The sequence below is a fragment of the Pelobates fuscus genome, chromosome 7, assembly GCF_036172605.1.
Source record: "Pelobates fuscus isolate aPelFus1 chromosome 7, aPelFus1.pri, whole genome shotgun sequence".
NCBI lineage: Eukaryota > Metazoa > Chordata > Amphibia > Anura > Pelobatidae > Pelobates > Pelobates fuscus.
In genome coordinates this window covers 184,408,734-184,426,291 of record NC_086323.1, presented here as the reverse complement: position 1 = coordinate 184,426,291, position 17,558 = coordinate 184,408,734, and the positions used below count along the sequence as shown (strand labels likewise).

The following is a 17,558-nucleotide window of genomic DNA, read 5'->3' as shown; positions in this document are numbered from 1 at the left end:
TTGTGCGACCTGCTCGCATGGCGGTCCGGCCCCGCCCCCCCTTGTTATTTAATATATTCATAAATAATTGTAATTCCTCCGAAATATCCACTGCTCTATGCTCCATTAGGAAGTGCTTTATTCTCAGGTATGTAAAATTTTCTCTGTAAGGGAGGGAGAAGATTTGTCTAACCTCTTCAAAAGGCCTAATCTGATGTTATTGTGTTATCTGATCTATTCTATTAATACCTTTAATCGTCCATGGTTTAAGATTGAGATCTTCGATGTTAACGGCCAAAATATTTAGGGGTAAATCATTAATGATTTTATCTATTATTCTAAGCCTTTTTTTTCCAATTTTTCCACTGGGCCAAAAGATTATCTAAAAGTAGGCCCATATTATCTTTCTCATTCCTATGTATTTTCCAAAACAAGGCTAATAGGTCTGGAACTTTCGATCTCGTAGCCTCTATTTTTGCCCAAGCTTCCCCCTTAGAGCTCTCTTTCATAGAGGATACAATATGCGCCAAAGAACAAGATTCATATATCTCTGTAATATCTGGGATGCCCATCTCTCCCATTTTCGACTTTAAATTGAGAATTTTTTTATTAACCCTAGGTTTTTTCCCCAGCCATATATTTTTTTCTAAAGCTGACTGAATCATCGTAAGCCATGGTTTAGGCAATTTCAGAGGTAACATGGGAAATATGAAGCTCCATCTGGGGATCATATAAGATTTTACTACATTTATTCTGCCTGTCCATGAAATCTCTGCATTTCTCATATCTTTTAGTTGTTTGTTAATTTGTTTCATCAGAGGCAAAATATTATGTTCTAGGATCCTGTTTGGGTTAGAAGATATTTTTATTCCCAAGGATTGTATATATTCTTTTGCCCATTCAAAGCTATATTTCGCTCTAATGTTTAATATCTCTTCCTTACTTATATTTTTAGCAAGAATAGTTGTTTTATCTACATTTAACTTAAAATTGGAATACTGTCCGAATTCAAATATAGCCTTTAATAACTCATCTATTAATATTAAAGGATCTGATATAGTAACTAACACATCATCTGCATAAAGTAAAGTTTTATATTCTTCTTGGCCCATTTTAATTTTAATTTGTCTAATATCACAGATTAAGGGTTCTATATACCAAAAATATAACAACGGGGAAAGGGGACAATCTTGTCTTGTTCCATTACTTATTTTAAACCATTCTGATGTTATACCCTTCCCAATTGTTCTAGCCATTGGATGACTATATAAAACCATAATGGCATCCAGAATCCATCCCTCGAACCCAAAACGTTCAAGGCAGTCTTGAGGAAGTCCCACCTGACCCTGTCAAAGGCTTTCACCAGAAGTGGGGCTCCTGACACATGATTATGATCCAGGATATCAACCATTGTTCTCACACTATTATTAGAATACCTATCTTTCATAAAGCCAACCTGGTCTCCATGAATCAAAAACGGAAGGACCGTCTGTAATCTATTTGCCAGGATGCTTGCATAGATTTTTATATCAGAGTTTAATAAAGATATAGGGCAATAGTTCTTTACGTATCTACTGGATATTATTTTCACTATGTTGCTTTTCCTGTCTCTCTTCCCCTATTCCCCTATTACCATGCTAAATACTAACCTAGCCACTATCTCTAAATTCCCAGATTAAACATAACTGTTGTCCATAAGCTCAACTACTACCCTTTACTTATATTTGCCACTAATAACCCAATTCTTAATACACCCAGAAATATCTGTCTTTTAATGCCACTATTAAACCTAAATGCTTTGCCTAACCATAAATACTACCGTTAATGTATGTCTGTGAAAGTAGTTAAATGGTTCATCTTAATTGAAAAACAGTGTTCATATAAAACACTGGTTTTGGTTGGTGTAACCCTTTCTGTAATGGTCTAGCACCCTTAACAGCCAAAGAAAAAAAATTAATCTTAAACTTACATACATAAATATAGGTCCTCCATTTGTGAGGATGGCTTGCTGGCAGCAAACTCTGGCTGTGTTTTGACCCTGGGAAATTCAGCAGTATGGGGGCCTCTTGTGCTTCCCCTCACCACGCTTGCGGTCATCCGTGGGTGCGAGTATTGGTTGTGGCAGGTCAATGCGGTGCTCTAGTTTGTCCCAGAATTTCTGGCATATGGCGTCGAATCGAGACAGCATCTGTGAGATTATGGTTGCTGAGTCGGGGCCTCGTGGCTCTTGATTCCAGCTATAAGGTTTACAAGCGTCTGGTCCGAAGGGGAGCAGGGTAAACCATGCACTCGTTGAACCCGATGCAAATCCAAATGGAGGATCGGCCTTTTCTCCCACCTAGGGACAAGTGGTAGGCCGCGAGCTACACTGAGATCTGCAATCACTTCAGGCTTCCAAAAGTGTTTAACCTCCTTCAAGGTTAGTTCCCCTTTTGTCTCAAGAGCGATATGGAAATTGAAGAAAAAATTTAGATTTATGTGCTTAATAGATACGTCAGGCCTATGAGCTCATTCAGCCTGCATCCAGCTCTCTCAGTGGTCTTTAACCATAAATCCAGCTCTCTTTAACCATGAATATCACCCCCATATAAACCTAAAGTATATCCAATATCCTAACCATAACCCCAGATATAAAAGTTACGATTATTACGAATGTCAAACCATATTAATCCAAAGTGGTATTCCTAACAAGAAACCATAATATGAATTTCAACATAAACCCTAACTTCTACTTATGTACCACTGTTAATATAATGTGTCTCTATTTCTCCAGTTCTTTATCCTCCCACATTTGCCCTGTTGTATTTAATTATTACAATCTTAAACTTAAATACTATCCTAAAATTCTATCCCTATTACAAATCATAAGTACTATCTTTAATCACCGAGTTACAGGTAAATTGGTAGCAGCACCATGTGGCTGCTATCCGTTTACCTGTAACCCGGTCCACAGTTTAGTGTACTGGGCTATGTTAAAGGGACACTATAGTCACCAGAACAACTACAACTTACTGAATTTGTTCTGGTGAGTAGAATCATTACCTTCAGGCTTTTTGCTGTAAAAAATGCAGTGTTTACATTACAGCCTAGTGAAAACTTCACTGGTCACTCCTCAGAACATTCAATGTCTCCTCCCTTTGCATGCAGACACTGAACTTTCCTCATAGAGATGCAGAGATGATTCAATTTATCTCTATGAGGAGATGCTGATTGGCCAGGGCTGTGTTTGAATTGTGCTGGCTCTGTCCCTGATCTGCCTCCTTGTCAGTCTCAACCAATCCTATGGGGAAGCATTGTGATTGGATCAGGCTACCACTTCTGATGCTGTCAGCAGGCAGTGGGCAGGTCAAAAGGAAACAGGGACAAAGTAAGCATCTCCAGACTTAAATACAGGCAAGATTTTACTATATTTAGGGAGGCATGAGGCGACAAGGGTGGCTAGATGGTGGTTTTAACCCTATAGGGTTAGGAATACATGTTTATGTTCCTGACCCCATAGTGCTCATTTAAGCTTTCTGTAGAGCCACGGTCCATGCATATGTCATCCGTGGCCCACCTCTTCCATCTTATAAGAGAGAGTGCTCCGACCAAATTGTGCCTGCTGCTTGCAAATCTAAGATATAGTCAATATAGCAAACCTAAAATTTTTGGTTCCAGCATGTTTGGCACGAATGTTGCACAACATAGTTGCATAACCAGGAAAGCTGTGGTTTGACTAACCTTTAAAAGTGCTAGAGTGCTCCATTAATGTTCAGTCTATTCTAGTCTGATACATAGTTCCTGTCTGTGCTTATTTGCATGTCAAGCTGAGAATTCTGAGAGAGCTGTGGAAACATGATTGCCCGGAATTACTTAGACTAAGGTGGACTTTTCACAACGCCCTACTTTAGATATGAAGATGAACAGTAATTTTTCAAGTCTAGTATACATTTTGATTCAAACAAAGTTAATGTGGGTTAGGCTGATTGAAGCTTTTAGATCTTGAGACAAGTTGATGTTTTATCCACCGGTGCTGTAATTTTTTCTTAGAATAGCATGTTATATAACAGAGAAACAAGTTTTTGCAGTAACAACAGCAATAAGGATGTTGGATTCTTTGCGTAAAGAGGTTGTATCGTCCGATTTTGTTGAGACTTAAAAAAACAAAACTGAATATTACAGGTTATAATAACGAATGAATGTAGTTGGTAACAAGTGTTGATCCACTTTGGAAACAAGGAGGATATTTTGTGGGGGGGCATTATTGGAAATAGTTTTAAACTGTGTTTTTCCCTAGTTTTTCATTAACCACAGAATGAGCTTGATAGACATTAGTTCTTTCATTGTAGATTATTAGGTTGCTATGTATATGGTTAAAGATATTCAGGTTTTGTCTTTGATGCCATCTTTTCCTAGGAATAGTTTGTAAGGTTGAAGAATTCCATGGTTGCCACTCTGTCTACTGCCACCGTTATCTTTGGAAGTAGTGTGTTATGGATCTCCTTGTCTACAACCATTCTATCTGTTAGAATTGTAGGTTAAAGTAGAGACCTCTATGGTTTATCCTTCAGTTTAGGGGACATAGAAGTTAAGCACCAACATGTTTTCCAACTTTCTCAAAGTATTTTTTCTAATTTCCATGTGGCTTAAAGCTGGTATGTAAGTTAGCAACAACAATGTGCTCATAGGGTTGTGATATAGAGGGGCTTCATAACAGGGCTTCTTCTAGAAGAGAAAATCACCCACTTTACTATTAAATAAATACATTTTAACATATATGTTAGTTATTGTTATTTCCATGTAATGCATGTTATTCTGTTTTTGATTGCTATGCCACAATCGTTACCAGCCACAATTTTATGACTTGTGTGATATACATGTTTAAATAAAAATGCACTATTATAAAATATTAAAATTCCAGATCTTTTAGCAAAAGCATATATGGGGCTTTGAATGATTAATATGGGAACCTGCTCCTTAATGCGGCCAATAGGCAATTCTATAAAATGTTATGTTCAATTATATTTGTGTATTGTTCAAAGCTAGTTTAATATGATAGCATGTAACATCCAAAGCAAGTTGCTGAGATCTGCAGAATGATTATTAAATGGATATGATAGGCACTGTTTTATCTATTTAATAATCATTCTGCAGATCTCAGCAACTTAAGCTTTAATGAAGCAGTTTTAGTGTATAGATCAGAGGCTCAATCCTCTGCCACATAGGAGTTAAATCACTTGTTTCTGTTTATGCAGCCCTAAGCTACACGTCCCCTGGATTTGACTTACACAACCTGCATGAAAAAATTGTTTAATTTTCAATCAGACATTAACTTGCTTTAGAAGTTTATATCTCCTGCTCTGTAAATTGTACTTTAACCCCTTAAGACCGGAGGGCGTACAATTACGTCCTTTTTTAAGCGTCTCTAAACGCCGCCGGGCGTAATTATACGCCCTCCGTTTTTTTTTTACTTACCCGGTCGCCGGCGATCCCATGCCGGCGATCCCACGCCGGCGATCGTGGTTGGGGGGACTCCCAGGGAGCCCCCCACGGCACCTCCGTCCTCTTCAGCCCCTCCGGGCCATGTGAGAGTGAGGTCCTTGCGAGGACCTCACAATCACATGGCCGGTATAGCTGCCTTGTGCATTGCCAGCAGGGGGACTGCCTGTAATGACAGGTATTCCCCTGCTGGCTGAAATCAAATAAAAATAAATTAAATAAGTGTAAAAAAAAAAAATTATTTACTTAGATTATATATATATATATATATATATATATATATTATATATATATGATCTATATGATCTAAGTATATATATATATACCGTATATACTCGAGTATAAGCCGACCCGAATATAAGCCGAGGCCCCTAATTTTACCCCAAAAAACTGGGAAAACTTATTGACTCGAGTATAAGACTAGGGTGGGAAATGCAGCAGCTACTGGTAAATTTCTAAATAAAATTAGATCCTAAAAAAATTATATTAATTGAATATTTATTTACAGTGTGTGTATATAATGAATGCAGTGTGTGCGTATGAGTGCAGTGCGTGTATGAGTGCAGTGCGTGTATGAGTGCAGTGCGTGTGTGAGTGCAGTGCGTGTGTGAGTGCAGTGTGTGTGAGTGCAGTGTGTGTATGAATGCAGTGTGTGTGAGTGCAGTGTGTGTGAGTGCAGTGTGTGTATGAGTGCAGTTTGTGTGAGTGCAGTGTGTTTAATAGTGCAGTGTGTGTATGAGTGCAGTGTGTGTATATGAATGAAGTGTGTGTGATGCAGTGTGTGTTTGTGTATGTGTTGGTGGGGGTGGGCATTTAATATATTAATTATTATTTTTTTAAATTTTTTTTATATTATTTATTATTTAATTATTTTTTTTTTTTTGTATTATTATTTATTATTATTATTATTTTTTTTAATTATATTTTTTTTTCGTCCCCCCTCCCTGCTTGATACATGGCAGGGAGGGGGGCTCCTTCCCTGGTGGTCCAGTGTCATTGGTAGTTCAGTGGGGGGGAGAGGGGGGCTGGCAGAGCTGTACTTACCTTTCCTGCAGCTCCTGTCAGCTCCCTCCTCCTCCGCGCGGTCTGTGCAGCTCCCTCTGTCAGCTCCCAGTGTAAGTGCTCTCGCGAGACTTACACTGGGAGCTGACCGAGGTGCTGAACGGACGGCGCGGAGGAGGAGGGAGCTGACAGGAGCTGCAGGAAAGGTAAGTACAGCTCTGCCAGCCCCCCTCTCCCCCCAGTCTGTATTATGGCAATGTGAATTGCCATAATACAGACTATGACTCGAGTATAAGCCGAGTTGGGGTTTTTCAGCACAAAAAATGTGCTGAAAAACTCGGCTTATACTCGAGTATATACGGTATATACACATATACATACACACACGTACACTGTCTAGGTGTATTTTAATATTAATATATTTATAATTATACATATATTAATATCAAATTACACGTAGCCTGATTAAATATATATATAATTATTGTTATATATATATTTATATATAATATAAAAAAAATTTAAATACGTAAAAAATAAAATTAAAAATAAATTATTAAAAAATATATAGATGTGTTTTATTTCATTATAACTGTATTGTGATATTAATATATATATTTATATCAAAATACACATAGAACGAAATAATATATATATATCTATATACATAAATATATACGTATATATCACTATATATATATATACCTATATATAAATGAAAATATAAAAAAAATTATATATATATATATATATATATATATACACATATGTATATATATACATATATTAATTCTACACATATATTTATGTAATATTTTTACATAATTAGGTATCCTAATTAATTACAATTAGCGGGACCTGCCTGACAACGCATGGCGAAAGTATAGGGAATTTAATTTGATAGCACTATATTTAACCCTATAACTTTCCAAGACACCATAAAACCTGTACATAGGGGGTACTGTTTTACTCGGGAGACTTCGCTGAACACAAAAATTAGTGTTTCAAAACAGTAAAATTTATTACAACTATGATATCGCCAGTAAAAGTGACGTTTTTTGCATTTTTCACGCACAAACAGCACTTACACGGACGATATTATTGCTGCAATACTTTTTACTGTTTTGAAACACAAATATTTGTGTTCGGCGAAGTCTCCCGAGTACAACAGTACCCCTCATGTACAGGTTTTATGGTGTTTTCAAAAGTTACAGCGTCAAATATAAGGCTTGTGTTTTCTCCCATTTTTTTCATTTTAAATTATGTTTTATAGCTAAATATTTGATATTAAATAAAAAACGCCCTGTTTCCCCTGAATAAAATGATATATAATAAGGGGGGGTGCATTTAATATGAAAGAGGGGAATTACGGTTGGACAGACATATAGCGCAAATGCCAGGTTTTGTTTACGTTTTGTTCTGTTCACAACTTGTACATTTGGCTCAGTCCTTAAGGGGTTAATCACACACAGGCTCCTGTATGGTCTAGAATGCTATTAACAGAGCAGGAGAGTAGAAAGTCTAAGCCTAAATAGTAGAGAATTTAGCAGTGAGACTGCATGGGCTCAAGTAGTAAAGCTGGTATGTATAGTGTAGTCAAGTTGGAGAATTCTTCCAGAACAGCTGTAGTTGCCTAAATTTAGCAATTCAGCGTTCTATTCAGTACACGGCTATGTTTTTGATGCATATATTAAAATATGTATGCAATGATGCTCTATTTCACAGATATTTTATAAAACATATTACTATATTATAAAAAGTTGTTAAAAATAGTTGTTAGGACCTGGGAGTATATATGTGAGCGTGTCTACAGACCGTAATATATATATATATATATATATATATATATATATATATATATATATATATATATATATATATATATATATATATAAATCTGCCTCTTGTGTAGCACCATTCTGTATTCTTGGAGTCAGGGACATCTACATCTAATTATATCAAAGACGTATTAAAGAATGAAAAATGATTTCAAAACCACAGCCGGTTAGTGGGATGTGATATTTGCGTGTCAGTTATTTATGTGGTCTTTTAATTAAAGAACACTAATCCTCATCCGTATACATTCTTAAATTGGCTTGGCTCCCTCCAGCTAACTGTGACCTCACAATCCCATATGCAATGTATGTAGCATGTGTGTTGCAGGTAAGACTTTTTCTTCTGAAAGAAAAGTAATTTTATGTGCTGAATACAACCTTGTGTTCTTTAGTTCCTATTAAAGTACCGGTATAATTCCTTCATTTATTAGTTTAGCTCTGTATCATTAATTGTCTAGTGTCATTTTGCAGCGTTAAATTTCTTGTTCAAATTTGGCAAGGCCCATCCAAGTAAGCAATCTTCTTTTCGCATTGCTATCCTAGCGGCATCACCTGTAGCTCACACCCAGACACCAGCTACTAGTTTAAATTGCTCAAAAGGCTGCTCCTTGTAGACTTTGTAGAATGTATTTGTCTATAGCCTGCCTCTTTTCATATCTACGCCCTTCTGATCCCAATCATCCTTTGAGGCATACTGATCTTGCTACATTATTATCCTACATCATTAAGTTATGATATAGGTTATTAAATACATAATCATTATGACAAAGGGAATTTATCTTTAACAACCATTTCAGTTTCATCTTATTTGTAGCTCATTACTATATCAGTTTCCTTTTTAAATGATTTAACAACCTTGCTATCCCTATAACAGCTGGTCCGTTTACCCATGCCAGTAAGCCCTTCCATGGGTGATTCTGTTCTTGATTCTATACGTAGAAAATATGCTAAACTGGATATACTATTGATTTTTGCTTTAGTTGTTTGTTAGATACATTTGCAGTGGAGAATTTCATTATAACAATATGATGATTCAATAAAATTATGGGTATATATCAAAATCCTGCAAAGGTTACATTCCAACTTCATGTGATTACAGTAGTTTTATGATAAATTCCCTTTCAATTATGAATCCTCAAAGTAAGAAGTCTTGGGATTCTTTTCTGCAGTTTAATACTATACCAAGCTCATGCAGATAGTATGTTCTATTTTTAGGTAATAAACAGAATTTCAAGACCTATCGGTTTTATTGACTTGTTTAAGACGAGTATTTCACAAATTTACAAAATGCTCCTGCCACAAGACTCTCTTTGAGAAGACTCCCAATATGGATGCTTGTTTAGGAATACAAGAGATATTTAACAAGAACAAATGGGGCAAAGAATAAGTTCATAGTCTTGGGTTTGAGTTGTGCAAAGTTGACGATTCAAACGTTCACTTACTTCGGTGAACAGTTCTGTTGGTTGCCAGAATGAGCAGGTTCTGAATGTAGGTTAACGTTGTATCAGCCAGGTCTTATCTCGGTCTCTAATCTGTGGTATTGCATGTCCTGGGCAGGCAAGCGTGGTCGGCGCAGCAGTGCAGGATCGCTAGACAGCAATATGGAAGTAAGTAGGAAGCCATTAATCTGTAGCTCTGTGTAATGCATTCCTTTCTGTATTCTGCTTGCATGCCTGGGACTCTCACACTGTAAAACAAACATGCAGCCCACGTGTATGATACTTGCTTCTAGCATGGTTACTAAACCAACATGACTGCCATAAAGTACTTTTTGTTTATCTACCACTAGCTTGCTTATTAAACTTTTGTTCTCACTTTCTTATCTTTTAATACAAATTCCTGACTTTTCCATGTTTATCAGTTATTTTTTTTTTTTTTTTGTTATTATTATTATTATTATTGCAAAGCTGCTAATTATACAAATATGCCCATGAATGCAGGGAAGACACAAGAAAAGAAATCTGAAACTCAATTTAATGTGGATTTCATGAGATTTCATTCATCTTGAAAGCATTTATATACACTGGTCATGCGTTTATTTTTAGCATCCTTGCTATGTATGTTTGCCTCTGCCCATCTGTGTCCAGCTTTTAGTTACAGACCAAGTTACAGGTTCAGCCTTTACCTATAGGCTTAGTTAGGTGGTACTTTAGGCTTAGTTGTGCATCCTGTCATACCTGCACGCCTACTTTCAGCTACAATCTTTGTTTGTAGGTATGGTCAACTTGTACCTATAAAACTACATTCAGCTGCCCTTACGTCACTTTCAGAACTTGTTAGAGAGCCTTTACATATGGGCCTGAATTATAGAGTTAGATTTTAGCTGTAGGCCTACTTGTAGGTGCAGCCTTTACCTTATGGCCTAATTGTTGCTTCTATTATTTACCCTTTACCTATAGGGTTAATATATATTTAGCCTTTACTTATAGACATAGCTGTAGTTTCAGCCTTTAAGAATAGTAAATAACCTCGGTGTTGGTTTATAGGGTCAGCTACAGAATATGTTGTGCATGCTACAGGAAAATGCCTGTTATAGAATCAAATGACAAAATTAGTCATTTTTTTATTTTCTTGCAGTGAACTTGTTTAACCTGTAGTTTTATCATAAAATAAAATGTGACAAACCATATAATTGTTTTTTTGTCCTTTTCTTTTCAGGGGTCCACCATTAGCAGTCCCCACATACGCAGACGAGCCACTTCTTCTCGAGAATGTCCATCTCGCCAGAGTATACCTAGCTCCTCCTCTCTGTTAGGGTCATTGTTTGGCAGTAAGAGGGGGAAGCCATCTTCCCAAGGCCACTTAATTCCTGGATCATCCGTACAGAAACATCCTACATTGATCTCACATCAACAGCACCCCACTAGTCACCATGCAGGACCAGCAGATGTGCAGACACAGGCACAAGTGCATGCGCAGTATTGCCACATGCAGCAGAACCCCCCACCATACCACCACCACCATCACTTTCATCCACCTCATCATCTTCAGCAACACCCTCCACAGTATCATTCACATCCATCCTACATCCAGCATGCCCATTCCTCACAAATTCCCCTGCCATCTTCACATTCTTCACATCCTCCCCTGCCACCTGCACACTCCACTCACTCCCAGCATTCATCACACCATCATTCTCAGTCCCTTACATCCACTTCTACAAGCACCAAACCCAAACACAGCGGGATTAGCACAATAGTTTAATAGAACATTTAACTCTAGTGGAACGTTTATTAAATGGCACAGTGCAGCAAATTGAAACCCAAATTGCAGTTTAGACTAAAACAGCTGGTATTGGATTTTTTTTTTCCCATATCAAGTATTTTAGTCTATATATTGCCATTTGGATTTCACTTCTCTACAGTTTGAAATTTAAATGAAAACATGAACTGATAAATGCCTTGGCACTTATATGTATTCACATTAAAAAAGAGGAAATCCCACAGCTAACCATTTTCTTTTCGGGAAAATTTTTATTATTTAATAACAAAATAGAATGGAATTTCAAATCACACTATGTATAACATATGTAATTGATTGCACATTATTGCAAGGTAAATAATAAGTAAATATTAAGTTGTTCTTATATCTAATTATTATATAGACGGTTTGCATGAACTTCTAGATATCTTGAATAATTGGACTTGGCAGTAAACCATTGAATTGCTCCATTCTAGCAATAGTGACTCAAAAAAACTTTCACATTATCTTAAAAGTAAAATTATGAGGGTTAGGGGAGAATCCGTTCTGTAGAAACCGTATTTTTCCTTAAGTAGTCTTTGCACTTAGAATCTTCTGGCAGTCCAAAATGTGCCAATTATCTTAGCATTTCCTGAAACTTTAGCAAACAATTTTTTCTTGCATACACACTTAATTCATCTTACTTTAATAATAAAGTAACTTATAGACCAGTATTACTATGCTTATATTTCAGGTAAGCAGTCTAGTTAACATTGATGCAATTAAAAATGAAAAGACAGCCGGTGACTTATGGTTGTAAAAGCATCAATAGAATACTACATCTGGAACACTATAATGGCTGTAAGAACTGTGAATTTTTCATTATGTACTTTTTTATATACACATACAGTTTGTGAACACACACATAAAGTTCTGTGACTTCAAAATCCATCCCTGACACAAAATTCATTGCCATTGTAGAAAATATTTTCTTGTCATCATAACATTTGATTTTGAATATATGATTAAAACATTTAAAACCTTTTATAGCAGAGAATGTATTTTAAAACTTTTTTAGCACTCCTCTCATCCTTGTTTGAAAATTGTCTTATTTTTGATTGGTTATGTTACCACTAAAGAGAGATTTCAGTCTCTCCAACTGTGAGATTATTTGTGATCTGAATTGGTCTGTGTGTGTTATTTACTGTACACTATGTCATGTTACAGTTTCCTTTTTTTTTTTGTGTTTCCAATGATGGCTATTGTGAAGTTAAATTACCTCAGACAACAAGATCTGTTTCATAATTTATTGCAGATTAAGATAATCTATAGATGTGACACTTTTCATTGACTAGTAAAAACCCATATCTGTGTCATTTATTATTCTTTCTATTCCTTGTCGGCTTACTATATAACCAATAGACCAGCAACCAAGCACTTTCTCTAGCTCAATGTAGACACTTTTGTCTTACTATCATATATGTGTAGCATTTATTTTCTCTGTTATTCTAAATAATGTATCATTTGCATCTTACATGTATTTAAATAAATAGAAAACACAGATTTACCTCCTAGGATATATTTACAAGTATGTATATGACGTTTCCATACTTGAACAGGGTGGGACTTGCAGGTTCTGAGTTCCCCGGGCACCTACTTATACCATTCATATTTTGCAGTGCATTCAAGAGTGCAGGAAGACAACAGGATACCTTTATTTAATATAGATCTTTAAAAACTGAGCAAGCAATGACAAAACAGAAGGGGCAAGATTAGAGTGGACCTGTCAAACATACTTCCATAGTGCATTCAGATTCTCAGAATGGTGTGCATGTGGTCGCATGCATTGCACTCTGCGAGCATGTGCAAGGCATTACTTATACCTCTATGCCTCCATGTCCATGGCTTATATAACAACATCAAATTGTATCTATATATTTGGCTACACAATGAATAGTATAATATGCAGATATACCATGACAAATTTATACAATATATACAGACACACTTCAAAAGGAGATAGCTTGACCAAGATGCTTAAATAGCAAGTACAGTATTGGAAAATGTTCTGTTTATGTTTGAAGATTACAAAATACTATTTAATGCAGTCAAATTTACATTAAAACATAACGTGGGCCTTCAGCCCTGGGCTGGTGACGTAAATGTGTAGGTTGCTGTCCCCCATGTAATACAAAGGATTATCTCATTAAAACTGTATGTTCCTTGAGCCGTAATTGAGCCGTTGTTTTTCTCAATCTAAAAATTGCTGTTGTAAGGGAAAATAAAATTGTTTTGCATGTCATCTAATGTTATTATTCTGAATCTACATTCTAAATATTGTATATTTGCAATATATATTAGTATTATTGTTCATATTAGCTGAAGTAAAGTGTAAACATATTTGAATATGTAGGCTTTTCTTCTTACCTCTGTACCTATTGGTGAGATTAACTGTAATTTATAGATTGCTCCAGGAATGATGATCTTTCTTTTTACCATTCTATTTTTCCTCAACTTAAGTCTTACGTTACGAGTAATTACGTCAGTTTCAATAATGATTAATTAAGTATAGAAAGTATAACACAATAAAAATTAACTTGACTAAAAAGTTAGTTCATTATATCATGGAAACGTGGAAGGATTCGCTATTGATTCTTATAATGTAACTGACAACATTTACAAACTGTTTTATCGAAGATATTAATCTATCAGGCCTGATCAAAATGTGCAGTATGTCCAGATTATGGTGCTTGAAGATATTTTCCACTTATGTTCTTTCCAATCAGGTACATGTTTCCTGTTTCAGGGTCCCAACACAAAGTAAATTATTTCTGATTTCATTGACACTATAGTCACCAGAACAACTACATTTTCAGAGAAAATGCAGTGTTTACATTACAACCAATCAATAACTTTACTGGCCACTCCTCAGATGGCTACTAGAGGTGCTTTCTGGGGCAGTGCTGCATACTAAACAAGTACTGCCTGTCAGTACACCCACCCTCTGGCCACTCTCTGCGTGCAGACACTGAACTTTCCTCATAGAGATGCATTGATTCAATGCATCTCTATAAGGAGATGCTAATTGGCCAGGGCTGTGTTTGGCTTGTGCTGACTCTGCAGGCATATCAGGGGGCAGAGCCAGCAGCTGCAGACTTAAATAGAAGTAAGAATTTACTATATTTAAGCAGTGACCGGGGGGGTAGATGTTTGTGTTCCTGACTCTATAGTGTTCCTTTAAGTTTTAAACAATTCCAAAAATATTACTGCAAAAATAACACTTTTACTGTAATGAGAAAGTTTATCATGTAGAGCTTAGTGAGCAGATTGTATTGTTTGTATGATCTGCATGTGGATGTGTATATTCTGTAAACCTTATTTAAAAAAAAAAGCAGAAATTAATAACAAAACCTTGGTACACCCAGGGCCAGATTAAAAATAGGGGCTAATGAAGCCAAAGCTTTTTACTACTCTTCACATGCTCTTGCTTTGTGCAGAGGGAATTGGGTAGGTGAACAATGCCAATGTGGACTGGCTGATTAGAAAATAGTTAACAAAACTGTCCACTGTGCAAATGCTTTTGCTGCTTCAGTCTACAGTGTAAGATATTCCCTCAATACATTCTTATTTTTCTCTTTCCCAGACTGCTTACCAGGAGCTACTGCTTGCTAGTAAGAAGGGAAGGAGAGAGTGGACATGTGAGTGCTGGGGAACTGTCCCCGCAAAGTGTAGAGTGAGCGCGTCATTAGATGTACTATCTGCATAATACGTCCTTAGCTGGCAGGCCTGCGTCATTGACATTCACTGGCCTTCTAATTCTTCAGACAGGTCTGCCCCTTTGAGCAGTGCTAGTTACGTTGTTCTCCTCCTTTTACACCACCCACCAGGTTCTCGCTTCAGAGCCTGTCAATTTTTGGGGTATGTGTGACACCTCGACCGGGTACCTCAGTCAATCGCTGCTTCCTAGTACTTGCGAGGACTGTAAACCCCACGAACTGCCGCAGCTTGGTTGAGGTCTCGTTGTCCTACACCCACCCCGGACTGAAGACCAGGATCTAGCTTCCAGTAGGTAGACCTCTGCTAGTCCAGAGAGTGTAGTAGGAACAGCTCTTACAAGAGCTTATTGATTATACTAAGGGGAGTATAGTGATTATAGCTATCCCCAGAGTGAATGTAGTTCTCTAATCCCCCAAACATGAGCCTAGACTTCATGAAGGGTAAAACAAGTGTGTTTAATGGAAGCCACAGCTGGCCTTTTATGCAAGTCCCCAAGCAAGGTAAACGTCCACATGGACCTTGTGGGGGACAGGGACACAAAACTTACAAACCAATCAGAACTGTAATTAAATGTACGACACTCCCACACACAGCACACAATCGCTCCCCTGTGCATGGGAGATAATTGAGTAAAGTACATTATGTAACTCAATTATCTCAAGGCAAAAAAAAAAAAAAACAACATATTTTATAAAGTCTCATAAGTACCCCAAAACACAACATAAATGATAGCCCTGATCTGGCTGAACAACATATCCAAAAATCACCCAGATCAGAGCAGGGGTTCTGGAAATTCCTGGAAGTCTTATTTTTGACCCACCGTGCACATGGTCCCATGCCCAAAACAGTTCCAGAGAATTAGGGCTAACGGTCAGTCTCTCTGTCAGGAACAGAGCCTTTTCAAGTGCATTGTGCAAGGTATATTGCAGGGCCCATAGTCCTAAGGTAAGAGGCTGGCCAGCAGCCCCCTCCAAGAACCCTTGATGAGGTTCAGTTTGTCACAGGGCCATCATGTGAATTTCCCACCACCTCCACCAGATATAAGACAATTGGGAGGTATGGCTGTTTTCTGTTGATAAGATTATGTAATAAGGCCCACATCATTTTCAGCACCAGGCCCAAAAGGCTCTTAATCCAGCCTGGGTAGCCCCAAAACAGTTAAAAAGGAACATTTGTGCTATTTGTTTAGTTCACTATTATCATCAATGTGTTAATACTTTTTTTTTTACTTTTTTTTTTTTTTAAATAAATGTAATTAGTAAGGAAAAAGAAAGATCTTTCCTGGAATAATCACCTAATGTATGTGTACTTTTTAAGTTAAGAATGAAATGTACAATGTTAAACAATAAGAAATATACTGTCCATGTATTGTATTGCAAACAAACCACCTCCATACATAAGACATATAGAATGGAGTCTCATGGTGCTGCATGCAGCAGATCAGCAAATATTTATACTCATTTGTATAGTTCTCTTCCACAATGTGGCTGTGTTTTATGCAGTTCCGCATGCATACGGTCAGGTTCTCATTGTAAAATACCATTGCACTTGTTGCCTGCAAATAAAGTAATTGCATTGTAAATAAATATGGAATGAATAGACAGAGGGACACAGAGTGCGGATGACCATTTAGGAGTTAGGTTACTGAAATTTGTACATAGAGTGTAAATTACTATTTGCAGTCATTCTAAGGTTACAAACCGCAGCTAGCTCTTATTTAAATAATGTATTGCAGAATATAGTAGAACTGGTTCCTGGAAGTAGACTGTTAAGAGAGCCCAAATACAATGAATAATGGGGCCAATAATTATTTTGTAATTACAGGACAAAACTAGTGCTTTCATTAAACGCATAGTAACAAACCCTATCAATGTACAACTATAACTGTGATCATGTGGACAAATGAAATAAACAGCAAACGTAAAACAAGCAATTTTGTTGCTGTCCCTACATTTCTGCTCAAACAAACCAATGATCTATCATATCATGGTTTCATATAAAATGTGCCTGGAGAGGGTTAAACAAGTGTGTACCTCAAACAAGAAAATCACAGGCCTCATCAGGGCTTACCCTTTTAAGTCCTACTCTACCAGACAGGACAAAAAGTTACTTGCCATGCAATCTATGTTGGTCCATAGCTAATGGGCAAGTAGGAATTTTGAGTCCTGCCTTAACATTAACCCCTTCTTGGCAGCACTTGCGTATAGATATGCAGTCATACAATGCAGTAGTGTATACACAATTTCCATAATTGCAAATGAAACTTATTTATTGCAAACAATTTTTTGTAACTCCAGAATCTCCGGA

General features: G+C 36.8%; 1 protein-coding gene across 6 annotated transcripts in view; it reads left to right on the top strand.

The window, feature by feature from the left end:
* IQSEC1 (IQ motif and Sec7 domain ArfGEF 1) overlaps positions 1–17,180 on the top strand; it is a 421,691-nt gene extending 404,511 nt beyond the window's left edge. For 5 of the 6 annotated variants that reach the window (XM_063426958.1, XM_063426960.1, XM_063426956.1 and 2 more), the window contains 2 exons: positions 9,852–9,901; positions 10,953–17,180. In XM_063426958.1, coding sequence (XP_063283028.1) covers positions 9,852–9,901; positions 10,953–11,498 — 596 coding nt within the window. In that variant the 3' untranslated portion in view covers positions 11,499–17,180. The remainder of the gene's footprint in view (positions 1–9,851; positions 9,902–10,952) is intronic. The other variant, XM_063426961.1, reaches the window with a different exon arrangement.
* The last annotated feature ends 378 nt before the right edge of the window (positions 17,181–17,558 follow it).